Below are 27623 nucleotides of genomic sequence, written 5' to 3' on the forward strand. Positions count from 1 at the left end.
CTGCATAAATCTAACAATAGTATCAAACTTGCTCCTCGGCACAAACACTCAAATCTTTCTTGAGTAGCCATATGTAATTGTTAGCATAAATTTGACGTTTTTCCTCAAAGGAATCGCGATAACCTGTGAATATCCAAGTGAATCAACTTTGCATTCTCTATGAACTCTCCAATACTCATACTGAATTGCACTTTTCGACACCGATCTAAGTTACAACACCTACATACATTTAGTTCCTCAGCTACATTACAATGCAGCAGATGCCTTTCACTCGAAACCTCCAAGCTTCTCTCACTAATGTGCCCGAAATGCATATGCCACAATTCAAACTATACATACCATCATGCTTGATTCCTCTCATTATCACCAAGGCAATTTGAAAAAAATTTGGAACTCTATATTTTAAAACTAAATCTAGGACACTAAAAGAAATTAGGTACCTCTTCAATTATGGAACATACATCGCTCCAATCAATTCCTTTGGCCGGCAACCTTGTTGGAGCGTCACCGGCCCCCAGCAAGGCCGAGCCTCCTTGGTAGCTAGGTGAGGCTTGATCGAGCCGTGGCTGGGCAAGCTCGGCCTCGTCGGGCCACCGTGAGGTCGGCCTCACCATGGTTGGGCGATGTTGCCCTCATGGTTGTCCTGCAAGGGCAAGCCTCACCGGTGGCTAGACGAAGCTCAACCTTGCCTTGGCTGGGAGGCTAAGTCTCATCCATTCGCCGACAAGGCTCGCCCACATTGAACCACCACATGGGCTATGTCACTCAACCATGGCGAAGCCAACCTCGTGGTGGCTCGGTGGACCAAGGTCGCTGGCCAAAGGATGAAGGAGAAGAAGAAAAGGAAAAAAGAAAAGAAAATAGACTCGATTTTGGAGTTGTTTTCGGGAATAAAGAAGTAACTTTTTTTATTTCTTGAGAACAAAAAAAGTTACCAAATTGATATTTGTTCTTTTTTTATTCCAAAGAACAAAATAATAGAATCATATACTATTTGACCGATTACCAAACAAGCCCTTAATGTTTCTTAATCCTAATTACATCCAATACCTCCTACAATATTTAGCCTTAGAGCTCTTCCCAAGATAATCTTTCGGTCTCACAAAGGAATTATACAAAATCTTAACACAAGATTTTCACAACTCCAAACATTAAGGATGCAATTCACAAGAAGAAGCTACTTTTTAATACTCTTCACACAAAAAAAAAAAAAAAAAAAATCATCTTATAAATTAGCAAGAATTTGGATTTAAAATAGGAAATCTCTTTTCTTTTTGGACTCAAATTCAAATTCGACATGATGCACCTTTCGCTTTATCGTTGAGCAGCATATTTCTGACCACTAGGCAATTATATAAAGGGGGGCCTCACCTTCTCCCTCTTTCTCACAGACTCTCTCCTAACACATTCACGGACGTGTAGAAAGAGACCACTGTGCGTGGGGAAGAGGCATTATATTAAGGGAAGCATCACCTTCTCCCTTCTTTATCTTCCTCACAAGCTCTCTCCTTACATCCGGAGACGAGTAGGAAGAGACCACTGTGCGTGGGGAGAGGGCAGGAGAAGCTTTTCCATAAATGGCCGCTCTCCGGATTTGCTTGAAGAGAAGCTCCCAGACGCGCCACGGTCATGAGCTTCTCCTGCCGCTCCGATCGCTCTTCTCCACCGAAGCCGTCTCGTCGGACTCGCCTTCCTTCACGCAGCGTGTCCGAGACCTCCCCAAGGACCTCCCGGGGACCAAAATCAAGACCCATGTCTCTCAGGTCCTCTCTCTCTCTCTCTCTCTCTCTCTCTCTCTCTCTCTCATTCATTCTGCAAATCAACTTTGTTTTGAATGGATGAATTTAGTTGTTAAGATCCTTTAGCTTGCTTTAGTTTAGTTCGGTTGGTCGTCTCCTCTTTCAGATTCTCTTCGCTTGAGCAGACCATTCTTTGCAGCTCAGACTAGAGATTGCTTTACCGACTGTTTGCTCGCCATTTCAGTTCTTTGTCCGTTCTGTTTTCTCTGTCGCCAGTTATGTATGGCAGCGTGTTAGTGGGGACAAGCGTGCCATTTCTCCTCTGTCGTCGGATTATTACCATGGAGGGTCCTTTGCAGGCTTGTACTTTCGCTATCGAATCAGAGCCTTAATTATTTTTGGTTGACGGGAAAAAAGACCATGTACTTTCGGTTCCCGTCTGGAACACGATTATTTAATATGGACAGATGGAATCGAATCGAATCAAGAATCTTGGGTACGGTTTCTTGAATCAATATACCCGCGGTGTCATGTGAGCAATCGGGTTTAGATGTGCTTGATTATTGACGTATATTCATATATTCTTCTCTCATAATCAAGTTTTTTTCTTTTTAATGATTGAAAGTATAATAATTCAATGCTTAATATCAGCTGGTCGGAAGAACTCCCCTGGTGTTTCTGAACAAAGTCACTGAAGGATGCGGGGCTTACGTTGCGGTCAAGCAAGAGATGATGCAACCTACGTCCAGCATCAAAGACAGGTTTGTTCTTCACTTCCATCGCGATAAAAAATTTAGATTATGCACCGTTCTTTAGAAAAGACTGCTTCACGCTCAATATTAAGCACATCTATCACGTTCATAGTGAGGATTATGTGTATATTCAATGCCAGGCCCGCACTTGCAATGATCAATGATGCCGAAAAGAAGAACTTGATCAGTCCTGGGAAGGTTAGCTGGCTCCTCCTATGTGCTCGTTAGTTTGCTCCGACAATTTCAGTTTTTATCAGTCTGACTCATGCGGCTTTTATCGATATAGACGACTTTGATAGAGCCGACTTCTGGGAACATGGGGATCAGCATGGCTTTCATGGCGGCCATGAAAGGGTACAAGATGATCCTAACCATGCCCTCTTACACGAGCTTGGAGAGGAGGGTCACCATGAGGGCTTTTGGAGCCGAGTTGATCCTCACCGATCCCACCAAGGGAATGGGCGGGACGGTCAAGAAGGCTTATGACCTCTTAGAATCCACTCCAAATGCTCACATGCTGCAACAGTTTTCGAATCCGGCCAATTCTCAGGTCGCCACAAGGTTCATTTTTTATGGTATCTTGAATTGGTTGAACAAAGACACTTTACCTAACTCATCTTTGTTAAATGATCTGGAAAACAGGTGCACTTTGAGACTACTGGTCCTGAGATTTGGGAGGATACAAATGGACAAGTCGACATTTTCGTGATGGGGATTGGCAGCGGCGGCACAGTGTCAGGCGTTGGGCAATATCTCAAATCCAAAAATCCTAACGTCAAGGTCGGTGATCCGTTATCTGATTTTAACTCACCTCTCGATCACAATACTAAAGCTTCACGCCATATATCCGTTGCTAATGCTAACTTTTACTTCGGAATGGCAGATTTATGGACTTGAGCCTACTGAAAGTAACGTCCTTAATGGCGGTAAACCTGGTAAATGCTGCGACTCTCACTCTCTCTTCACAGATACACTGCCTTTTCCATTCACAATGTTCTGAAATGGAAGAGCTCGTAAACAATGTCATTTCAGTTGTTTCCCGCACTTCATTATTTTTCTCGAAGAGAATGTTTCAGCGTTGATTTCCTCATGTCATATAGGACCCCATCATATCACCGGCAACGGCGTCGGGTTCAAGCCGGACATCTTGGACATGGATGTAATGGAGGAAGTTCTCATGGTGAGTTTGTCGCTTAATATACTGTTTTGCAAGTGAGATACTGTTTTGCAAGTGAGATAATAAGAGAGAAAGGGGGAGATGACCGCGCCCAACTCTTTCTTATGCGAGGTGGCAGGTTTCCAGTGAAGACTCGGTGAATATGGCGAGGCAATTGGCATTGAAGGAGGGATTGATGGTACTCCTTTTTCCCTGATAGCTGCTGTATGCTTATTTTGACCAGCAATTGCCTTTTTCGATCGTCCTAGTTTAGGGACAATCGGTATCTGATTGCTGAGATAATTGAGGGAGCAATCTACACCATGCAGGTTGGAATTTCTTCTGGAGCTAACACTGTTGCTGCTCTCAGACTTGCACAAAGGCCAGAGAACAAAGGCAAGCTTATTGTGGTAAGCATGATGCACTTCCTAGAATTGGTGAACCGATTATGATTCATTAAGTCTTCCCCCACAATCATGGTTATTATCGAAATGTGCCCTCCCGTTGCCAAAGAACAAATTAGTTTCCTCTGTGACGCACTTATCTTGCTACGGATTATCATGACTCACAGAATTCTAATCACAGATTCTTCGTTGCTTTTCCTTTCAGACCGTTCATCCAAGTTTTGGGGAAAGATATTTGTCGTCAGTCCTATTCCAGGAGTTAAGGGATGAGGCACAGAAGATGCAACCGGTTTCGGTTGACTAAGGCGGGTTCTTCACTGGGAGAACCGCACCGCATTTTGATTAAACCAAGATGAAGAAAATGCTTGCTCAAACAAGCCGTTCGCGCAGCTGAATATGGGTCTCTTATCGTTCTTGCCTCTGTATAATTGGTGATTTCATGTTTTCATTTGGACTGCTGTTGAACTTCTCTCTAAATAGTAAGCACGAGGTCGAAATTACACATGCCGCCTTCTACTTTTTTGCGAGCGTTTGCTCGCAGGCTTGGGATCTCACCTTCTTGATTGGAAATTAGTCTCGGGTAAGGTCAAGTTATGTTGATATGACAGCAATGAGAAATGGCTTCGGATTTCTAATGCTGTTATTCTCAGGATGCCTCGATCTAGTGGATCACGAATGGGAAAGAGACCAATGAAGTGGGAATGCGTTTTAACTTTGATCTGTGAAACACCTTTACGCCATCAAGCTGCGCTTGGTACATCTCGTCCGATACAAGGTCCGGATAGCATATGCCTTATCCCATGTGGGATTTGGAACAGCCCTCCGGATGTGATATGTCTAGATTAGTCTAGATTTGGCCAATACAAAATCATCCCAAATCCTTATTAGGTAAAAGAATTTGAGATCCTGAAAGAAGGCAAAACAAAATCAAGTAAGAACAAACAGAGCGAGGGAAGCTCGACGGGGCTTCTCATCCCTCCCTATCAACCACTATTCATCTATCAATAACCTATCATGATGGTAATAGTGACTAGGAGTGACCATGGTTCATAACAGGAAATTTGAAAACTAGATCCGTGGGAACTGATCCAATTCTAGGATTTAAGATATGTAGGATAAATTCTAGGTTTAAAAAATTGAAGGACCTATTCCAACGAATAGGCTCCCAATAGAACCTTAAACAAGTTCTTACATTTTTTTTTTTTATTTTTTGGTTCAATTATGACCCTACGGCATTTCATGACATCCAACCACTAGTCCAAATATCCATTTCCGACAATATCTATAATTGAGACTTTTACTTTATTAATTTTTGTATGTATAAATATAAGTTTTGATAAGTGAATCGTAACAAATTGTGATTATTAAAAGTGATGATTCATTACAATCATTCAATTAAAAGTATAAGTGAAATCTGAGTACACCTTAAAATCGACTCTGAAACCTATGACAAGTAAGTTCTAGATTCCTCGATATGCAAAATAGGTTCAAGGTTCCAAAGATCAGAAAACCCATTTCAAGGGTGGGCAAAACCTAGAATTGCTCTCTGTGTTACAGTGACCATCGGGCGATGGTTGCCTTCGCCAAGGCTCAAGTTTAGCCACCATTTTCTCTCCCTCTCCACACAGCCACCGCCTAAAGGTAGTCACGATTTCCAAGCGACGACTTTCTCCCTCTCCATTTGAACAATAAGCACTGCCAAGGGACACCTCAAGGTCGTGATTCCCCAAGCAACAATGACCACCGTGTGATGGTTTGTCGTCTCTCTCTTGATCTAAGGATAGTGGCCACCGCCTCATGGTGGTCCTATGAGGTGGTCATCGTCCTCGAGCAACAGCGACCAACATCTGGTTTGAAATCCCTCTAGCTCTTCCTTTTGCTGATCTTATCCAATCTAGACATGCAAAAGGTACAACGGCATGATATCAATATCCTATCTTATCTAGCCTTCCAATTCTAGTTTTTAAGATGAGAGAAAAGATCTGACCCACAAACCCAAAAACAGTGAAGATTTCGAATAATATATCGACACGAGTGACCCATAACTAACGGTGCACTTCACTCGTCATTCAAGAAATGACAATCAGCGCTTGACGTATTGAACTTGTTAAAAAGCCAAAAAGAAATGGCATTGCATATTGAACCAACACCTGCGCACGCCTACATAATCGGTTGTTTAGACAATAGGCTTTCATGTAGTCAGAAATCACACAATGGGATGTTCACAATAAGACGTTCGAGAAGGTATTGCCCCTTGGTTTCATGTATAAAATAAAATATAACTAATCCAGAAGATTTTTATCCCATCCTATCACACCTGTCATACAACTCAAACGTTAGGGATTACTCTAGCAACCGTTGACAGTAACATTACATAGATATTGCGACTTTCCAGTATTAAACACGTAAAAATGAGAGCTCTTTCATAAAACATTTCCAAAATACAAGTTCGCTTCTATTGAAGCTTAGAACGAAATATCTCTGAATTTCACAGTAGTGGCCATCGTAGCAAAAGGTAACATGTCCCAACCTGCTCGTATCCACACCACTGGAGCAAGACAAGAACATCACCAATTGATAACTCACTTTGTGAACCAGCTAACAAAGTTGCTCTCATATGATTTATAGATCATATGGACGAAAATAATCTGAATTACTAAGGATGTTGGTTCCTTCATATAGCCTACATGATCAATGGTCCAACTGAACTTGGATCGAGTGGTCTATAAGCCTTCCAATTTTTTTTTTTAATCAGCTACCAAGACATTTAAATTATCCAACTGTTCATTCACAAGAGAGCTGAGAGTCAAGTTTGTGGAGGAAAATAACAAATGGCTCCACATTAGAAGACAATAACTCACAGTAATTTCAAATTTTCACAGTCCAATCAATTGTCTTTCACCAGTAAGTATTTGCACTGACATGCCCCAACATACCAATAAATACGTACAGTTGCAAGATTATATCACAAAATTGATGAAGCCATTTCAATGGTCAAACAATCTCAACAAGTTTCTCTAGTTCCTATTCTGTGCTTCAAAATCAGCATCCATTTCATCGCCCGGCTTTACTATGGACTCTGGCACCTCAACTCATGGAGCTAAATCAGATGACTAGAAAGGAAAAGTTGAGGTACCACAACTAACCGAAAAATCAAAATACCTGTCTTAGATGTTGATTGTCAACATAAAGCAACTTGGTGTGTATCTCAAAAACTTAAGGTACATAGGCCAAAAGCACTTGGACAGTACTGCAGCTTCTACAGCCAAAAGCTGCCTTCTGATGGTGTCATCTACCATAGCCAATAATCCAATCCAGCACAAAATCAAAACTCTCCTCACTTATGAATGCCAAGGCATTTCACTTTCTAAGCAAGTTCCACATTGATCAGCTGAGAACCCTTGTCGAGAGACCGATTTGAGAGAGGCACAACAGAGGGTTTTCCCAGCATTTACATTTCTTGGCATATCATCTATTAACATTCTATTGAGTCACTTCTTGTTATTAGCATGTGACTTAGTGGGAGAATAAAATATGGAGCTTGTGGATTTAGTTTCGTGACGACCACCCCACTTAACTGCTAAATTAGTTTCTGCCTCATCATCATCACTGTTAATGTCACTTAGAGATTCCCTATTCTGGCATCCTCGTCGATGCAAAAGAAAGACATTAAAGTAGTAGCTCACCAACTCCTCCCTGCTTTTTCTTGGAAAAACTCTAAATATCTGGTCCCAGAAACACTTGTCCTCTGATAGGGAATTCATCTTCATAATGGTTGTGAACTTCTTTTGTTCTTCTTCTGTCCAAGAGAGTCTTACTTCCTCTCCCATCTTATGAAAATTCCACCTGTAAAATGCTGAGCCCAGTTCAATTTTCAATTTTAACCTTTTCTCAGCAATGTGAAATCTGACACACTCTGTAGAACCCAGAACCGGGCAGCCACATGAATCTTGTCTTCCCTTTCCAATAGGATCCCTTTCGATAATAGTTCTTTTCTCTGTTTCATTGAGTGGCCAAACCTTGGTCCCCAACCATTTAGAGTCACTTTCAGAGGAAATCCCATTCCAGACAGGCATTACGGCTTGATATTGATAACCCAATGGAACTTTTCGATTATAATCTCGAGACAGTAAATCAACAGTCGAAAAATTAGGGGTAGCATCTTCGCCAGCATCGTATCCCATCCTTGACATGCCTATAGTAGGACTTTTGTCCACGTTACTTTGGCCACTCAAGGAGAATGACTCAGAAAAGGCCTGAACTTGCATTAACTGTTCTCCAGGAGAAGCCTTGTGGTTGCTTTTTGATCTCTCCCTAAGATTGTAGCTGGATCCAATATTATCGTCATACGTGCGTAGATCCGTCTTCTGATTTCTCTACAAGATGAGTCATGACCTCACTCAAAACATCGTATTGAATGGACATATATAATTTATAACTTAGTCCTAAAAATATTACAACAAAATATTAGACCATAACATCATAGATTGAAATACCAAGACAAAATCTCTGAGGAGAAATTAAGGGTGCATTTAGTTCTGAAGAATATGTAAAAAGTTTTCATTCATATAACTGTTTTAATACTCAGCAGTTCAGCTTCCTAGAAACACGTTCCGTCCATCGGATACAATTTGCAACTTTTTGTAAATTTTTCATCAAATGATTGGTTTAAATCAAGAAAGTTTCATAGCAGTCGCTAAAACAAAGTTCAGCGCTGTGGAGTTCGACAAGCTCCCTAGGTTCAGTAACCACATAAGATCACTATTAAAATCAATGAAATTTGGCAATGCTTCATATTAGAGTTTTCTTATTTCACTATGAAAAAAAGTGAAAACGCATTATAGCTTCTTCAAATTCATGAAAAAAAATTTCTGGTTTCAGAAAATTTTAAAATGAAGCAGGCTACTGTTGTTCTTACAGAAGATAGATAAAGGGCTCAAGAACTAATAACCAAATGCACCTCTTGGCTATAGAAAGTAATTCACTTTTCGCTCAATGAAACAAACTAACAATATTACCTAATAAGGTGTTACAGTCTCCGAGGTAAAGATATATACTTCTTTCATCTGGTTAAATTTCTTTTTCCACTCGGTATCTTATTCCCTACCCATTACTAGGTCTCACAAATTTCGACACAAATTGACACGACTAACCATATTTAAGGAAGCAAATGTTGGTATACTAAACAGTGACACATTCAACAAGAATAATAATGTGTTGCAACCTCGCGAGTTCTTAAATTTGAAACTCGAACAGGAAATGCAAGCCCTACCCTTAAGCAACATTTACCAAAAGGAAATTCTGCATTTCACAAATAGTAAGCATCTTTCACCCTTTTTCTGTATATCCCCCTTAGGCTCCCTTTGGTATATTTCCCTTGGGCCATCTATCACTTATGAAGCTCTCAGAAATATATCCAACATGACTGCGTAGGGCTAACAAAGATTTTTTTTTTTTTTTTTTTTTTTTTTTGGGGAGAAATGCTAGTAAAGGACATGAGAAATACCAGAGTATTGTATTAGAGAGAGTAGAAGAGAAGGACCAGGTAATACTACTAAGTAACCAGTTAATAAGGAAGAGAACCGAGTGCAGCAAACAGTGCTCATGAGAATTTGTAGCAGCGACCATATTCAGCAATTGTTATTAGATTGGCATTATGGGGTAAATGAAATATGTATAGTAGAATTGATAGCACTTTCTGGCATGAAATTGGAGAAAAAAGGTCTGTGCTATTTCCACCCCTAGTTTGACCAAGACACTCCTTTTCTCCAGTTAGGTGACCGAAGTACGCTTCTCTCCTCAATTAACTGTTTCTTTGTTTATTAGACTAACCAACAAAACTGACTTTATTTCTTTCATCTCCTTCGATTTCTCAATATAAATGTGCCACAACACCCAACAAGATATCATCTTATTCCACATTATGTTATCATTTGGCCTAGACAAGGTTGTTAATTTTAATTTATGAAATCATATTTTTAATCACAAAAGCTACATAGAAGATTACGAGTTTCTATTTATGATGGCTTATTAACACACAATTAATCGCCTACTTTTTATCAAATTGTTTAAGCGAAACTATATTTCAAAGTCGAAATTAAATTTCAATCTAATTATCTTGTTGATCTTGATCAAAAATGGAAAAAAGTTGATGAAGATATGGAAATGGTTGGTCTGTTAGAAGCATGATCAAACGTTAAATATGTTTATAAATAGATCATTTCGAAACAAAAGATAAGCACAAAAAGGGAAAAAAGAAAAGAAAAGAAAAGAAAGAAACTTCTAGCCGTTCTACTTCTACCATGAAGAAACTAATTAATGTCGATTGTAGATTCGATCTCTAAACAAGTGGATCAAAACTTTGAAATATGCATAAAATTTTCCTTTGAAATAACTTGATGTGAATTTGAAAAAAAATAAGGTGTAACTAGATTTTCCACCCCCATCTTGCAATTCAAATTAAAATATGAAATAAAGAAAGCACAAAGTAAGCAATTTTTAACTTTAGAAACCTACAAACTTATTCCAGAAAAACACCCATAGTCAAGATCGGCTTAAAAATTAGATTAAAATTTAATTTTCAACTTTAAAAATATATATTTGCTCGAATTATTTAAATGAAAAATAGGTGATTAATTGTGTAATCATATGCCATCATAAATAAAACTTTCTAATCTTCTATGTAACTTTTGTGAGTAAAAATATGAGAACATAAATCAAAATTAACAACATTCCCTAGGCAAAGTGATAACAAGGTGCTGGATAAAATGGTATCTTGGTAAAACCAATGAGAGAGATGATAGAAATAAAATCCTTTTTATTGGTAAGACCGATAAGCAAAAAAAATTATTACATTGCATAAAGAGAGAGAAGAAGGGTATTTGTCGATAAACTAAAATAATGTCTTAGCCAAAATGGGAATGGAAATAGCACCGCCCAGTAAAATAGGGGTTCCTATTTAACTCCATGCCTAGCCCACTAAATGGAAAATTTTCAAAAACATCGGATTGGAGTCATGAATTACATGCATCAGTCATTCACCTCCATTTAAATATGCACCCACAACATTTGCAAAATCGAAATTTTAAAACATCAGATAGAGCATTGAATAACATGCTGTTCTTGACCTTCGCTTCTATTCATGAGTAGATTCTCTTCCAAGACTTTAGACAGTAGAGAAACCCACCTAATTTCTCACAAAAAGCACTCATGCTGGGACAGACACGAGTGCAAAATAAGAGGTGAGCATGATCTTTCGACATCAATAAACAAAATTTCTGCTAAAGCACACTTAGAGGAGTTTTCACCAAAAAAGGACTAAACAATAGTTAAAACTGATAAAGAATCCACCTAGTTGAATCGGGATCATTCACCCTAAGAAAAAACCCAATAACATGACTGAAATCATGAGTCTGCATCCAAGAATTGGCAATAAACTCTAATGAATAAACCCAATGCAACGCTCAATAGAAGATTTCAAAACACACGTACAATTAGATAGCTTATGAGATCAAATGAACCATGCTTGATAGTCTACCTGCAAAGTTTCCGGTCCCATGTCCTTGCCGTCATCCCATCTATGGAAAATAGCTTCACGTGCCAACAACACCTGCTTCCACAATACTTCATTCCCATAAGACTTCCATTTTGACTTATCCGGCAAAGTAATTAATCCTGAAGCGCATGGATTCTCAGCAATCTCAGTTAACCATTTAAGCATACCCAAAAAGGACGACTGTGTCCTCTTAGAACGACACACCTCCTCATTAAACACCTTTTTATCCAGAATCGTTACATTATCGTCGTCGTCATCATCATTAATCGAAGTCTGAGAACCCGACTTAGCAACCGCACATCCCTTCTCATAACTGGATGAACTTACACTTCTGTTGCTCTTCTTTTGGTCCAAGTTTATCGAGTCCTGATTGATGACAATCTCATAATGCTTTCTCTTCCTAGCACCAGCCCGTTGCTCACCACCCGACGACGACGACACCAGCAAATCACTACCACCATTCAAATCCCCATCGTCATGCAGCTTCCCACGGTGATTCACCGAAGCAAACTCGCTCTCTTTGGAGTCCATGAGCATAAATCCCTCATCCTCAACACACATCATCAACCAGGAAACAAAAAAAAAAAAAAAAAAAAAAAAAACACTTGCTCACGCCAATCCTCAGAGGCAGCTCAGCAGATCTCACATACAGCGCATATCTCTTAGCTCAAAATGATAAGATGGCACGTCAGCAGAAAAGGCACCAGAGCATCCAGATTCGCCTTCCGCGATGCCCCTCCTGCGACGAAACACGCTCAAGTTCAAGACCAACACAAGCAAAGCTAAGAACAAACACGCGCACGCGGCATTCGTTCTCCGACCCGAACCGGCATCGAGCGGACAGAGGAAAACATCCAGCTCGAACCGGGGGGGGCCAGAGTTCGCGCAAAAAGCGAGAGACTTGGAATCGTCAGATCGAGCAGATCGCGACGAACCGTGCGGATTCAGGGAACTCGGGTCGGGGAAAGCGAGCTGGTTTCGAGCTCCGGGTTTTGGCGGGAAGACGGACGGGGGGGGGACGATCTAGGGCACCCTTCTAGGCTCCAGCTCTTGGAACCTCTCCCGTCTCTCTCCTCTTAATTGCGAATATTTTGGAAGCGAAAGAAAACAGAGAAGAGAGGGAGAGGGAGAGGGAGAGAGAGAGAGAGAGGAACTGTAGGGAGCGAAGGGGAACTCGGGAAAAAGAAGAGGGGATTTCAAACTTCAATTTTCAACAGATGCAGTGCCACCCCCACCCACCCGCTCCCCTCGCTCCATTGCAAACCCGAAATGCAAAAATCCAAAAACCTTTCCAAAGGGTGATGAGAAGGGAGAGAGGGGGCGAGGAGCGAGACGGTCTTTTTCACCTTTTGGAGTTCGAGAACGTCGCTGGGCCTTTCCGGGTGGTTCGGCCTCTTCCGCCCAAAATCCTCCTCCTCTCCTGCTCCTCCTCCGAAGCCTCTTTCCTCTCGTCGTCCTATGGTGATTGGGGGAAAATTGGAAAAAGTCCCCTACTTTCTTTCTCTTGGCTTTGCTGCGTGCGCCAGCGAAGCGGAGGGCCCCGTTTTATAGTCGGTGGTGGTGGGCGCTGATGATTTGACTTAACCTCGGTCAATAATTAACCCTAGTTGGTTTTTTTCTTATGTAGGGTTAAGGTATTTGGCTCGTAGGGGGTGTAGTGGGGTGTAGTAGAGGTGGAAGGTTAGAGGGGTCAAAAGCGATTTTCAAAGAGATGGTGGGGGAGAAGATGGAGATGATATATGGCGTCTCGTTTACCGCGAATGTCATCATTCGATATGTCATGATAGTTGAAAATGGTTGTTCGGATTTGAATTGTTATATTGTAGGGTAAAGTGAGACTAAAAATCCTATGAAATTCCACCGAATATATGAAAATTTCCTCGTATGTTTGGTACAACTTAAAATAAAATTAAAAACATTTTGAAATATTTTGTCATGTCTAGCTAATCTAGGCTCCACCCTCCACTTCCGACACTCCACACTCCTCGTAGTGCCCTGATTCTGTCACCCTCTTGTCTACATAATTCTCACGTGAGGGTCGTGATCCTCGATCCGCATCACAGAGATGGCGAGGTGGACCTTGACAAGATCGATTTGGGGTGCCTTTCAGCTGGAAACTTGGTCTTGGTCTTCCACTTGGGCCATCGTTGAATTGCTCACTCAAGGACTTGTAAAAGAGCATTTGTCGCTCATCTAATGCAGATTAATGCAAAAAAGAAGTTGCAGTCGAGAATGGATGTTTGTGCTATCTTGTGATGGGCTTTTGGTGCTAGTTAAGATGAGAGGGAAGAAAACAAATGACAAAAGAAGGTGAAAGGGAACTTAATGCCCTAGTGGCAAAGTGAAGACAAAGGGGGAGTTGATTGCAGAGGAGGAGATTGAGAATTAATTTGCCACTTCAAGGCGCTCCCAATTTCAAGTTCTCCACCAGTCCCACCATCTTCACTGCTGTCTACTAGGAGTGTGCATAGTCCAGGTAGACGGTTCGGCCATGTTTGGTAACCATCCAAACATAGCCAAATTCTAATTTTTTATTTCCAGAATCGGTTTTGGCCCAAAATCGCATTTAGTAAAATATTTGTTCCCAAGAACATATTATGAGTAGAATAAAAAAATTTGAAAAAAAAAATGTGATTATTGTTCCAGAATCAAAATTGAGAATCAAAACTCTTCTTCTTCTTTTTCTTCTTTTTCATAACCGCCATCCCGCAATCGTCACCGCCCGCCGGTCGCGAGCGAGCTCGCCGGAGGCTCCCCGTGCCGGGGCGAGGTCCGGCGAGCTTGCCGGGGTTGAGCGAGGCCCGCCTAGCCCTAGTGAGGCTCACCCGCCCGCCGGTGGCCAGGTAGGCCTCGCCCAGCCTCGGCAATGCTTTGGTGAGCTCGTCGGCTCTCGTCTTGAAGAAGAAGAATAGGAGAAAAAAAAAAAAAAAAAGGAAAAAATTATTTAAAAATTAAAAGAAATTGATTTGGAACGGAATTATATGGTACTAAATGCAATTCTATTCCAGAATCAGAAATTTTATACAGTTACCAAACCCGTTCTTTTACTCAAAATCAGTTATTGGGAACAGAATAAAAAATAATCATTTCTGATCAGAATTTGTTCTCGGAAATAGAATCGTTATCAAATGCGCCCTTCCCGACCTAGAATCGAGAATCGCCGCTAAAAACCAATTCCGAAAAATTGGAATTGGGAACTACCCGTTAATTGCATGGATCCACCCACCGAATCGACAATCCGGCTCTCGGGTGGATCCATAGAATCAGTCTAACCTCTGCGCCTTCCCCTTTTCACCCTCCCCACATCTGCTTATTGTGACTCTCCCGACCATGGTAGCTTTTAGTCTCCTTAAGTACTATCATGGCGGTGGCGATCGCGACCCTCATGTTGCTTCCATCCCGACCACCACCACCATCTTCACCACAGCCTCCGCCGTCTCTTGCTACTCCCCCAAGACCGACAATGAAGAGGACAATGGGGACGACGAGCTATTCTTCAACTTGGCTAGCCATTCTTCGACTTGGAGTTCGCCCCTATCCCCGAAGATGAGGATGATGGGGAAAGCCTAAGGAGGGGGAGGAGGAAGAAGGGAGGCAAAAGTGGGACGAGCCCAACAACGACTAGGATGATAGTGACGGTGAATGCGAGAGATGGCGACGAGGATGACAACAACGTGGAGAGAGTTCAAGTTTGAGGGCGGGAAAGAGAATCAACTCATCATTTCGCTGAGTTCGAACTAGGACTCGAAGGGAGATAAGCAAATCTAGAGGTGAATTAGAGAAGAAGAGGGAGTTGAGGGAGATTTTGAACTAAGAGAGATGAGAAGAAGTAGGAGAGTAGTGAATTGAGACGAGATGGTGATTGAAATCTTAAATTTTAGATTTGTTAATTTCAAATATTTTTAATATTAAAAATTAATATATTATTATAATATAATCGGTCTGGTCTAGGTGGGCAAGTGAGTAGATCCGTCCATGAAATCGAGAACCGGACCAATTTCTTTAAGAACCACCGATTCCGGACCCGGTCTTGTTTCAAGCGGTCTGGGCGAATCCCGATTCTTTTGCACACCGGTACGGTACCTTCTTCCTCTACGGCGAAATCATCCTTTCCTTCTTCAATCTAACACGATCTCTCCCTCTTCCCTCTCCTACGCACGTTCACCTTCAATACCATTTTCTCTCATCAAATCCAAAATAACTGATATATGGATGACATCGAATCTCAATCAATTGCAGCATCCGACAAAGGAGGCAATATAGACGAGAGTGGATTCATGTATCAAAGACCAGCAGGCAAAGTTCCTCAAGGTATTGTAGGGCTCGCCAAGACAACGCACATATTTGGTTCACAAGCAGGCAACTCCTTCGGTCCAACTTGCTCCAAGTGACACGATTGAGGAGCTTCATCGCCATGGCCACCACCTTCGTCGGATTATCTTCTTCGCAGAAGAGTTGTCGAGCTCTAATTGGGATCACGAAGTTTCCTGTTAAGATGGAATTGAGTGACATAAGTTTTCCCGGCGGCTGAAGGCAAGAAGCAGGTCACTGCCGGTGGAAGGAGCGATAGCCATTAGAGTTTAATGATGGGGTGCTGGGCAAAAGAGAGGAAGAATGATCAGCAAGGGAAGTGGGGAAAGAACACCTGATTTTTATCAATTTTTCAAATTTCACATATCCTATGTGAGGTTATCTCACCTCTAGGTGAGATTTTTTTTTTTGACTATATCAAAGTAATATCCAATCATATTCAAATTTCAATCGCTCCAAACCCTAAATAAGATAAAAGTTATCATATACATAATTCTATCCGGCCACTAAATGCAACCTTAGGGTGATGTGCACCCAAATATATTTTGTAATTGCCAAAAGAAGAAGAATAGAACTCGTGTGGTGGCCAACATAACAGTAATCGCATATGTCACTTCATAGTTTTCTTTTTTTTGGTAAAGTATGTAACTCCATAGTTGAAAGAGAATATGGTTTGCTTGTTCTTCTTGTTTTATATGTTATTTATCTAATTTTCTTTATCCAATCTAGTTTTATCTCACACCTATCTTAATTCTTATTCGGCTTTATCTGATCTAGAGGACGTCGCCAAATATCGGATATGATAATTTGTTATCCTATCTAGACCTAAATTAAGATCACCAAAAGTAATATTTAGGGATCTCATACTTTCTTCCTAACTAGGTACTAAGATAACACCTAGGAAGGAAAATGGTGTATTACCATTATACCTTTGAATCACCAATAGAACTCCTTTCAAATTTGAATTTCAAATTTCAACCGGTTTGCAAACATATTCCCTAATGAATGAAACTCTGATCAAGGACGAACACCTTCCAAAATTAATTCTCACAAGTAACTATTTTGTTCATTTACAAATAATGTGATTTTACTTGCAACCTCTTATTCCCTCATCATGCATTGTATACACAGATTGTTGCACTTAATTTCTCAACTACAACATTTAGATGATTTGCCCAATGGTAAATGATTCTCCTGTCTTCTACAAGATCTTGAGTTCAATTCATCTTATGAATGAACCTCTGAATGGCGCGTGATGCATCACCTAACTCTAGCGTACTTGTGTGAAGAGACTCATTGATTACTATCACGTTAGTAGGGCTGCGATGAATGACTCACCAACTTAGGACCTTTGGGTCGTGGGTGGTGCAAACTAGAGTTTGCCCAGTGGCCAACCTTCTTCACATAAGAAGGGGTAGGTGGGGATTCAAATTCATACCTTTTAAGGAGGTTGGATTTGGAATGATTTAGTTTTAGATATGAATTTCGACAAAAAAGAAGATGAATGAAAAGAAACAATAGAAGTTAGGGGCGGGAAGGAGAGAGAGAAAGTATCACACCTTGCAAAGGGGAAGCTCGAAGAAATTGAACAGAAAAGAAGATGAAATCAAGCTTGAAGAAAAAGAGAAGAAGAGTTGCGGCCTGAAAAAACTCAAGGAATGTAAATGAAAATGACAGAAAGAGAAGAAAAGGCTGCAATACTACCCCCCCAAAAAGAAAAAAGAAAAAAGAAAAAACGGTAAGTATAAATAGCCCACAATGAACTATCCGGGGTAAGAAAAAACATTGGAGATGCATTAGCCATTACATTATCATTTTTTTTTTCGTTTCTCTAAAGTCAAATTGCCTAGGCATCGAAGCGTCCTCGAAAATCCACCCCTGGAGAATTTCTCGTTTGTGGCGTGCAAAGTGCGCAAAACTACAAGCCTGTCAAATGAGAAATTCGTTTGAGGAAGGTTAAGTTATGATCCAATCCAAATTCGATTGTTATCATACACCTTTTATTTACTTTATTGTATTTCTTTTGTCGATCAGGGATAAGACCTTCCAAATGAGCTCTCCCAAGCAACTCTTTTGTTCATTTACCGGTTGTGTGGCATCATTCGTGACTTTCTATTCTCTCAGCTTGCATTTTATCCACAGATTGTTACACCTATTTCTTAAACAAATCATGCTTCATGTAAATGGATCATCTTAAATCATGAGTTTAATTCACGTCATGAGCGAACTTTTGAATGGCTCGTGTTACGTAACCTAACTCTGACATATCTCATTGAAGAGACTTTTTGACTGTTAAAATCTTGGGAGAGCTATGACGACATGCTCACCAACCGCGAACCCTCGACATGCGGTGATTGAGAGTAGTTATGGCTCAAGTAGAGGATACAGAAGCCTTACAACATGATTAGAATGGGTCATTAGTGACTCACCCCTCTTTGCTATTGCAAATAAAAGAAATGCATATTATCCTTAAATCTCGAACCGTTTGAGTGTAGTTTTAAATCTCTATATCCTAAGAACTTCCTACAACAACAAAAATTTTCAATTTTTTTCCCTAAGTGTGAACACTTATCAATTGTTTTTTACTTTATTTACATGCGTAAGTGTGTTTTATTTGCCTAGTTGTTTGGTCATATGTCATCATTTTCTTTCAAAATCAAAATCCTTCACATGGATTGATTGGGTTGGGTTAGCCAAACATTGTACTTCGGAAGCACCTATAAATCTGCCCCTAGGGATGGGTAAAAGACGAGGCACATGCTTGCGCCGATGCGACGCTACCCAAGGGAAGAAATCTATAATTCTTTTATCTTGTTTATTGAAAGTATAGACTTGTTAAAGTTTGCATAATAGTTTTGAACTATTCTTCTTTCATTCGATTCACATCCTATACTCGTTAAAAGTATCACAATTTCATGAGTTTTCATTCATTGTGTAACAATTATCGTCAAAATATAATTATAAACTATTTAATAATAATTAATAATTATTCTACTTAATACTTATTCATATTCTGCACCTATTAAAGGAATCGCAACCTTGTGAGCTTTTGTTATTATTGTTAAAATTATAAATCCGAAGTACATAATCGGTAAAGTTTTCATAACAATTATGAATAATACTACTTTAAACGTATTCCTACTTCACAATCTCATGTGTTTTACTCTACTTATTTATATTAATGCGCTCATTTTACTCACATAATAATAACATTTTCTTATTTTTGTTAATTTTAAATTAAGTGGGTACTAAATTAAGGACAACATTGGAATTTCACAAAAAAATTTAGAACTAAATCAACAAAATTAAAAAGTTGAAGATTAAATTAGTATTCGACAATACGTTTAGCACTAATTAAATAATTTCTCAACGATTTATGAGATACATGGTTTATATGGTTGATTAGTTTATCATGTTACAAGTTGTGTGCTAATATAAGGTCGCTATTTATTTTAAAGCAAGCATTGACTTTTTCATAAAAATTTTGGGTGGAAATTTGAGGTTAACTTGTTGCTTAGTTGATAATTGTGAGTTATCTCGAAAATGGAAATGCACATGGATCGACAACTTCAATTCCACTCAGTTATTAAAGATGGAAAGACTTCAAAAAAATAATAATTTTTGTATTAATAGCTAATAGAAAAAGAATATGGCAGTGTCATGTCACTAATTATGTATGGTTATTTGACAAGCACAGCTTATTGCACTCATACTAGTGATTGAGACCATTTATCTTTAGATTAGATTTCTTTATAAAAAGAACAGAAAAATCAGGGTAAAAACGATCTAATTACGACTCCACTTTACAATATATTATGTTCCATATGCAATGTCTATCCGGTTGATCGGTGTATTTGCACAACAAATGCATTAAATAACCAACTAAGCAAACCATTTTCTGAGGTTAAATATAATTATGCTCTAATTAATCGAATACATTGATTTGCATTTACCTAATTCTCTACAAAATAAAGCACTCGCAACCCATGATGTTTTTCCTTGCCTACGTCAGTTCAGATGCTTCACCAGATTCGCCAGCCCATTTACGCATCCTCTCCGATGCTTGATCAACCTGCAATTGAAGGGCCTCAATCAAGAATAATCACATCAAAGAACGAAACTCTATTGTCCATATAGATTATACACGAACCTCCTTGTTCCAGTTGGTCTTGTAGATGATGATGATGAGGATGATCGTCTGCAGCAGCGTCCCAAATATCATTCCCAGCCAAATTCCCTGCAACCCCATTTATGTATACATACAAATTTTCAGTATATTCGACCAACGTTGAGAAGGAAAGTTTCCGCAGTAAAAATGACTATAAAGAGGAAAAGTTTATTCTTACTTGCACTCGCAAATTCGTCTTGTAACCAAGGAGAAACCCGAGAGGGAGCCCAACCACGTAATAACAAAACAAATTGATATAAGCCACTAGGGCTTGCCATCCACCTCCAACGGCTACTCCTGCAAAATGAATCGATTTGCTAGATACTGAGAAAATTTGTGCAGACTAGATATGTCTCCGTCGTGCTAAGAAAATGGAGAATTAGGGTCAAATTGAAGCGAAGAAGACTATCTCAAAAGAAACAATTCTAATGACCTGATATAACTGGCTGCACACTGTTGAGCAACATGGTGATTCCGAGGAGGTAAGCTAGCTTAGCAACGGCCCGTCGCATCTTGCCGTCGCTGGTGAAGATGATGGCGAAGTCATCTTTGGTCGCCAAGATTAAGACCGCGAAGAACAGACCTATGATGAAGGACTCTATGACCGTGACGACCACAGAGTACTTTGCAGCTCTGGGATGCCTTGATCCAAGTTCGTTGGAGATTCTAACACTGATAATGGAATATATGTCAATGCTTAACTTTTCTTTTTTGTTCTTTTCGCTCTTTTGGGGGAAGGTTAGAATCGTTTTAGAAACATTAATAGAGAATTAAGCAGAATTTCGGGAATTTACCTTATGGCTGCATTGATTCCTATGAACAGCATGCCTTCCCACCCATTGATGTTCATGCTGTGGACGCAACATAGTAAACGACTTCAGCTCATTGATTCCTAATTATTGGTGAGACAGAAAGAAAAAAAGTTTGGGATAGTGGCAGTGTTCACGTAGGGCAAGTTCAAGATTTTATGTGAAATTGTCTTTACTATAAGGGTTATGATTCGCGTCATGTCATCATATTCGTATTAACTATTTGTGTCTAAACACATTCTTTCAACGTGATTAAAAAGTACCTTTTAAAGTTGAAAATGAGTATATCTCGGCAAATAAGTGCCAGATTTTTCATGAATTACGCCGCAATGCTGTAAGCTAAGCGAAAGGAAAGAAATCTTGCAAGCTGAATGGTAACGAAGAGACCCACCAGATTGAGAGTGAGCCAACTGCTATAACGGGGTCGTCAAGGTGGCCGGTGAGCACGATAATGGTCATGAAGTACCAAATCTCCAAGCACAGCATCACAGCCGAGGCCACCGAGAGCTTCACAAATTCCCACAGATCCTTGAAAGCCAACCACGACAACCCTTTCCAACCATCCTGGCACCACCCCACCACGTACACCACCTGCGCCACTGAAATCCCCCATGCCGACAAGTCGTATGCCGCCGCCGCCCCCTGCTAACCCCCACCGGAACACCCCGATGAACAGGTACAGGAGCAGCAAGTGGTTGAGGAGCGCCACGAACCCAATCCAAGCGAGCACGTTCACCTTGCTTTGTGCTTGGAGGAACTTCTGGGTGGGGAAGTTGATGGCCAGGGAGAACATCTGCGGGATGACCTGGAGGGTAAACTTGCCTGCGAGGTCGGCGATGTCGTCCCGCTGGCCAAGGAACTTCAGGATCGGGGCTGCGTAGACGTAGAGCGGCAGGATGGCGAAGCATGCCCCCGTCAGGATGATCCATGACCGCTGCATGTACACGCCGAGCATGCTGAGTTGCCCGGCACCGTACGCCTGCCCGCACAGCGTCTCTAGCGCGCTTCCCATGCCAAACTGCACGGATTTCTCGTTTGAATCAGGAACTCAAAATAAAATGAGATCAAACCAAGGTCTCACATCATGGAATGCGAAGAATAATAAAAAATCAGAGATGTACCAACATGCGTTTTTCTCCAATTCTTAGGATGATGTTATGCAGCATATGCTCATTGACCGAAAGCTAAAGTCATCAGCGAGTGCCTTGTTGATTTCATGACAAGCACCGAAAATATGTTGGTGAAAATGCAGGAAGAGAACGCATATATATTCGAATGCAAGAAAAAGTGACGGCTTACTAAGAAACCGAAAGAGAAGTTGGCGATGACGGACAAGGAAATGGCCACGGCCGAGAGCTCCACATTCCCAATATGACCCACGAAGATGTTCGTGAAAGAATTGACCCCATAGTTACACAGAATGTTGAAGGCAATCGGACCCGCAATCACCCAGAGCTTGGTGCTTTCCACTCGACACACGTACTTGGCATCCTCGAAGGTCTTTATGGGCGCATAGTCCCCTTCGCTGGCACCAAGGATGGTGGTTGGTGCATGGTGGAGGTCGGTGGTTCCAATCACCGACTCCCCAGCGCCGGGATTCAACGGTGTCTCGTCGCAGGACTCCGGATCTCTCAGAGGGTTTGTTCCGCCGGAGGAGTCCATGCTGCCGACTGCCATCAATGACACATGTTCTTTATTATTCGCAACTTCGTTTAGAACGTTGTCACTCCGATTTGTCTTCTTGGTTTCTTTTGCCAATTCTTGCCGGAAGTTGAGAGGGGGGTGGGAATCGAAACGAAATACAAGAAGGGTGTGTTGTTCGTGTGACAGAAATATCGAACAACCAATTCGATTGGATTGCAGTTCCTGGAGAGGGTGGCTCGGGATGTCTTTAGCCTGTTTTTGTTGGGAATGACCTACAAAGGAGATGTGGTTGCCAGGTGGTACAATTTGTAACAACTATGTTTTGCATTACTCTGGCCGTTGAAATATCTCCAGCTAGAGAGAGACGGGGGGGGAGGGAGACTGCTGACTTGTTCTGTTGGAGGAGATCATTAGGTGGCAATTGTCCGTTCCTGAAAATCTCTCCTGTTTTAGGTCGACTTGAAATGCTGCGGAAGGTCAATGAAGGTGCAGCCTATGGTCAAAATTATTGACTCAAAAACGATTTGATGTGCTACATTAGTCCAAGATTAAGATGGGGTACTCTTGCCATGTCGTGGCAAATTGCGAATTGTTAATGCAAAGAAAATTGGACAAGCAATTGAATTTTCCGAACATGTGACATGCTTTTTCAACGAAGACCCTTGTCTCCCCATACATTACACCCCCTCCCCCAAGTTTGTCAGAAACATTACAAATTTTCTTTAATACCGCAGGAAAAAGAAGAAGAAAGAGCCACCATATGAGTAGCTTTAGATACCTTCAGGACTCAAAACTCAAAACAAGAAGCAAAATAAACAGAGACTGTACAAGATGAATCTTGCTGAAGGACAATGAAAACAGCTGAATCGGCAATTCCAGGTCTCCTTTCCTCCAGGATCATTATTCGCCTCAATTAAAAACTCGGGCAAAATCATAGATGCAGATCCATTTGAGGCCGGAGACTGGACCTATAACAAAGAATTGAGATAATGGAAACCGAGCTTTTTCTTTACCCCCACCTGAATTTCCTGTATAACCTTTGAACATCTAAACCAGACAGATTATGTACAAGAAGCCACCATCAACAAAAACCAGAAAATTTTCCTTGGAAATGTAAAGTCAACCACCTCAATCGAACGCACGCATGACTTCAGCTTGCAAGAAGAGCTACAAATCGAAGGAATTGTCGAATTCCATGATCTGCCACAGAATATAAGCAAACGATTCCATAGTAAGCAAATATGTGAGCGACAACTGAGTAATGTGTTCATAAACAAATGAGCTGAGTAAACGCACACTAAATCCTAAAACCTATTTACAAAGTGTGATTCAAATCCAAAACTTTTCCATCGATCAATTAAATTCTAACAAGTTTTTTACTCAAGTCATATAAGAATTTGATGTTAATCCTGTACATGTGCCAGTGCCAATGCCAGATGTTACTATCAAGTAGGGTTTCCGACAAATTTATCCTGCCAAGTAAACATAAGGACTTGATCGAAAACTTTAAAAGTCTACAATGTTTGTTGCTCCATTCAAAAAGTGTTAGAATTGAATTACACCCTAAAATTTTCTTAGGACTTCTTGTGCACATATCCCACAAACTCATAATGATAGCAACATGCTAAGTACTACCAAAGGTCTGTTTCGAGAAGATAATACTCCAGCAAGGTGGGTCTTTTGCACATGATTTTGAAATGAATTTAAACAGGAGATTGTTAGCTCAATAAGTACTCATATCCACAATTTGATATTCCGCTGCGAGAGGAGAATGTGAACCTTATCACAGATGGGACAGACATCACTTCTTTCCATCCACTCCAGGATGCACGAGAGGTGAAAATGGTGTTCGCATTTTGTAATGAATCTTGGATTATCCTCGTCATACTCTGCATTTTAAGTAAGTTGCACAATCACCTATTGCTGCTAACGCAGCTATTCAAATCCACAAGAATTTATATTTTATCTTCCCCAAAGCTGGGAAAAATAGATAATAATTGATGATGCAATTATAAAATGAAAAGGGAAGCACCTTCAAGACAAATGGGACAAACATCCTCCTCATCTGCTACCGAAACATCAGTGTCATTTGATTTAGAAACTTCAATTGCTTTTGGAGAGCCTAATGGAGCAGTAGACTGAGCTTTACAGTCTGGCTCCGTGTGATCTAGGCAAACTGATTCTCTAACAGAGTCGGTGCTTATTGGTAGTGATCCCAAAACTGCGTCATAAGGTAAAGGTGGTGGTGGAGGACGAAAATTATCTGGTATTGATGCCTCTAACTGCAAATCAACTAAAAACCCTGACGTGATGGCAGCAGCAGTAGCATCATGCGATGTGAGGGACTCATGCTCTTCCAAAGATGGAGGATACTGCACGGAAAGGCCAGAATTCTAGCAATGATAATATTCACCAAACTTGCAAATTATCTTTTATAGAGAGAAACCTAAAATGAAGAATGCCGATCATGAACTCAATGCACTGACAGTTTCAAAGAAAGTACCAAATCACCACACCATTTACCAATCGTTAAACAAGAAAATACTAACCTAAATCCCACACCTTGAAAATGGGTTTCCATGTTAGACCCATGAAAAATACACTTAGAAGTTGTGACAAGTTAAACTATAGTAAAGATACAACACTTAGTACACCAAGTTTAGGCATGAAGAATTTGCTGATATTTCTAGATCAAACTCATTATGATTGCAATATGTCAAGCAGGCAGAGGTATTGATGGATAAAAACTCTGTCATCTCTTGACTGTTAAGTTCATAATGACCTACATAAGCATCAAGTTCCCAGGTCAAATTCGCTTAAATTTCATATTATCTACTTAAATAAGTCAGATGCCCCAAGAATGGTGGCCTAGTTTGCAGCCTCCCCAAAGAGATACCCCTTTCGAGTATTGCCCGTAATGTCATCATGGGCTGTGACCTCCACTGCTTAGCAAGATACTCTTCATGCATCACAGTTAAAAAAGAATAAGATACAGATGCACCCAAGTAATGACAACGTTAAAATATTGCTTCGTAAAATTATCACTGACATAATAATATACAGGTGCCCCATTCAGATGAGCTTTGCGAGTTGAACAACAGCAGCCTCCCATTACCGGCAGTATCCTGTTCAAACAGTCATAACAAACAGCCATGCATATTCAGGTATGTCAAATGAGAGGATAGTCAAACGTGTGAAAATGGTGAACACATGCCAGTCAATCAAATGAGCTAGAAAGAATGGTAAACATAGAATTCATTGCATGCTAGACATATAGAACTATGAACTGTCGCAAAAATCTTTCTGAAGCTCGCTAACCAGAGATGCAGACAACTAGCATGAAATATGGTATTAATGATCCTATCAGTGACTTTCAGATCATGGAGTCAAAGCAAAAAACATAGCAGTATGCATGATCATGATCATCAATGATAATCAAATTGGCAAAGTGCACAGCTGGCAAGTGGATACTAAAAAAGCTTGTCCCAGCTACTAACCCAGAAGCGTCGTCGTAAAAGAAGAATCTGAATTGTCCTGGAAGAAAGAAAAGTTATTGGTTACAAAAACAATCCGGCGTCCAATGAACTAGAGTAGAAATTGAACAATACCATAGTCTATTAGAAGTCAAAGTGTAGCTGCACAAACATCATGGATATATTCAGAGAAAAGTCAATGTCTCTGGTTCTTTGTTTAACAGAGTAAACTAATATGATTGTCCTAGAAATCACTAAAGACTAGCATGACCAGAAAAACATATTCTTGATTCACAACCTACTCCGCAATATCTAGAACTTAAAGCTCAATTATGGCTCTTTCCAATAGGGGAAAAACAATCACAACACTAAAAGCTGCTATATAGATAATATAGCATCTCAATCAGCCATTTCAGCTGAGATGAAAGAATCAAGGCAACATGTCGACGGCCGTAATGAATAAAACACGCAAAACCCAACTGAAGTTTCGCTCAGCAACTCAATTTACAGACATCATCCACTACCCTGAAATCAATAACGGGAAAAACCAACCCTTTTCGCTTCCCACACTCGAATCGACCAAGCAAGAGATCATGGACACCGGATGAAACCACAAGCGTAGCCAGCTTACTCAAACCCCATAATTCCAAAATCAACTCCCCGCCCAGGGGACCAAAAAGCAAATTTTACAAAACGAAATCAGAGCCCAGTTCATCCGATCAGTCCAGCTGAATGTCAAGCCGAACTCCACCCACAAAATTCAATCAATCTGACGACCCTCTGACACCCCCGATGCGCACGAATTGCACGCGAGAATCACCATCAACCAAGATTCGAGAGAAAAGCAGTCACCTTTACGAGAGAAAGAGGGAGAGGGGGGTCGCGCTGCGGTTTCCCGAGGTAGCAGAAGACGAGGAGGAGGAGGAGGAGGTTTTTGTCTCCTGGGGTGGTTGCTTTTGTTTAGTTTTGTGGTCGCCACTTTCGCGCGGAGTACGCGCTCCTCCTTAGTAGTTTACTCTTCTCTCTCTTCCAGAAACCGCTCGTCTACTTTACAGTTTATACATTGCTTGCTTCCCCCACTTGTCTTGTTCGGATTATCATCCTAGGCTCTTTTTTTTTTGTAAATTGCAACATTACGGAATTTGATTATTTGTTTCTAAAATGGTTTTGTGACTTGCTTGACTTTCCTAGCGTTGGCAGATGAGAGATTATTCATTGATAAAAAAAAGTTAATTTAAATCTTTTTTTCTATAGTACACTTTCTAAGAACGAATTTTTTCATCATTATCGAGCATAAAGTAATGTGAAATTATAAAGAAATGGCCGTCCAAAAAAATAAATACAGAAACAAGAAAAGAGAGTGTTATCACATGAGATCATGAATTATTGAAAAAAAAAATTAACTTTCAGGTTAAAACTTAAAAAATTTGATAGTGGAAGTATAGGAAAGATATTGGTGAAATGGGTTTTGCGATTTCGCACGCGTGAGGAAAAATTTCACCTCACAAGGCATGCATAAGTGATGTGGATATGACAAAGGGAATCTACTCGATAATCTTATATTATGTTGTCTTTTTCCGATTTTATACTATAAGAATCTTCCACCAACACC

The 27623-nt window shown here is 40.5% G+C and overlaps 4 protein-coding genes across 5 annotated transcripts; 1 reads left to right on the forward strand and 3 right to left on the reverse strand.

Annotated features, from left to right (window-relative positions):
• The first annotated feature begins 1377 nt into the window (after positions 1–1377).
• LOC104443429 (bifunctional L-3-cyanoalanine synthase/cysteine synthase 1, mitochondrial) lies at positions 1378–4686 on the forward strand. The gene is made up of 10 exons (XM_010056809.3): positions 1378–1763; positions 2391–2500; positions 2632–2689; positions 2778–3041; positions 3134–3271; positions 3375–3426; positions 3592–3671; positions 3787–3846; positions 3977–4057; positions 4257–4686. Exons 1-10 carry the CDS (start codon positions 1578–1580, stop codon positions 4353–4355), a joined length of 1128 nt encoding a protein of 375 aa, XP_010055111.2. The 5' UTR covers positions 1378–1577; the 3' UTR covers positions 4356–4686.
• A 2207-nt stretch (positions 4687–6893) lies between these two features.
• On the reverse strand, positions 6894–13123 carry LOC104443428 (AT-rich interactive domain-containing protein 2). Of its 2 annotated transcripts, none has more exons than XM_010056808.3 (3): positions 12953–13123; positions 11589–12345; positions 6894–8427 (listed from the first exon to the last, which is right to left on the reverse strand). In XM_010056808.3, exons 2-3 carry the CDS (start codon positions 12168–12170, stop codon positions 7543–7545), a joined length of 1467 nt encoding a protein of 488 aa, XP_010055110.2. In that variant the 5' UTR covers positions 12171–12345; positions 12953–13123; the 3' UTR covers positions 6894–7542. The 2 variants fall into 2 exon arrangements, with proteins under 2 accessions (XP_010055110.2, XP_010055108.2); XM_010056806.3 differs by lacking the exon at positions 12953–13123 and adding an exon at positions 12542–12853.
• A 6727-nt stretch (positions 13124–19850) lies between these two features.
• Positions 19851–22571, reverse strand: LOC104445893 (protein DETOXIFICATION 34). The gene is given in 8 exon segments (XM_010059826.3): positions 19851–19989; positions 20068–20154; positions 20264–20382; positions 20519–20757; positions 20880–20936; positions 21286–21539; positions 21541–21912; positions 22194–22571. Coding segments are annotated over 8 exon segments (1575 nt in total). The 3' UTR covers positions 19851–19920.
• Positions 22572–23274: 703 nt separating this feature from the next.
• Positions 23275–27054, reverse strand: LOC104443427 (probable E3 ubiquitin-protein ligase RHB1A). Its single transcript, XM_010056805.3, has 6 exons — positions 26864–27054; positions 26036–26072; positions 25588–25663; positions 24571–24910; positions 24318–24427; positions 23275–23738 (listed from the first exon to the last, which is right to left on the reverse strand). Exons 3-6 carry the CDS (start codon positions 25648–25650, stop codon positions 23706–23708), a joined length of 546 nt encoding a protein of 181 aa, XP_010055107.1. The 5' UTR covers positions 25651–25663; positions 26036–26072; positions 26864–27054; the 3' UTR covers positions 23275–23705.
• Between the last annotated feature and the right edge of the window lie 569 nt (positions 27055–27623).

This window comes from Eucalyptus grandis, chromosome 1 (genome assembly GCF_016545825.1).
Source record: "Eucalyptus grandis isolate ANBG69807.140 chromosome 1, ASM1654582v1, whole genome shotgun sequence".
Taxonomy (NCBI): domain Eukaryota; kingdom Viridiplantae; phylum Streptophyta; class Magnoliopsida; order Myrtales; family Myrtaceae; genus Eucalyptus; species Eucalyptus grandis.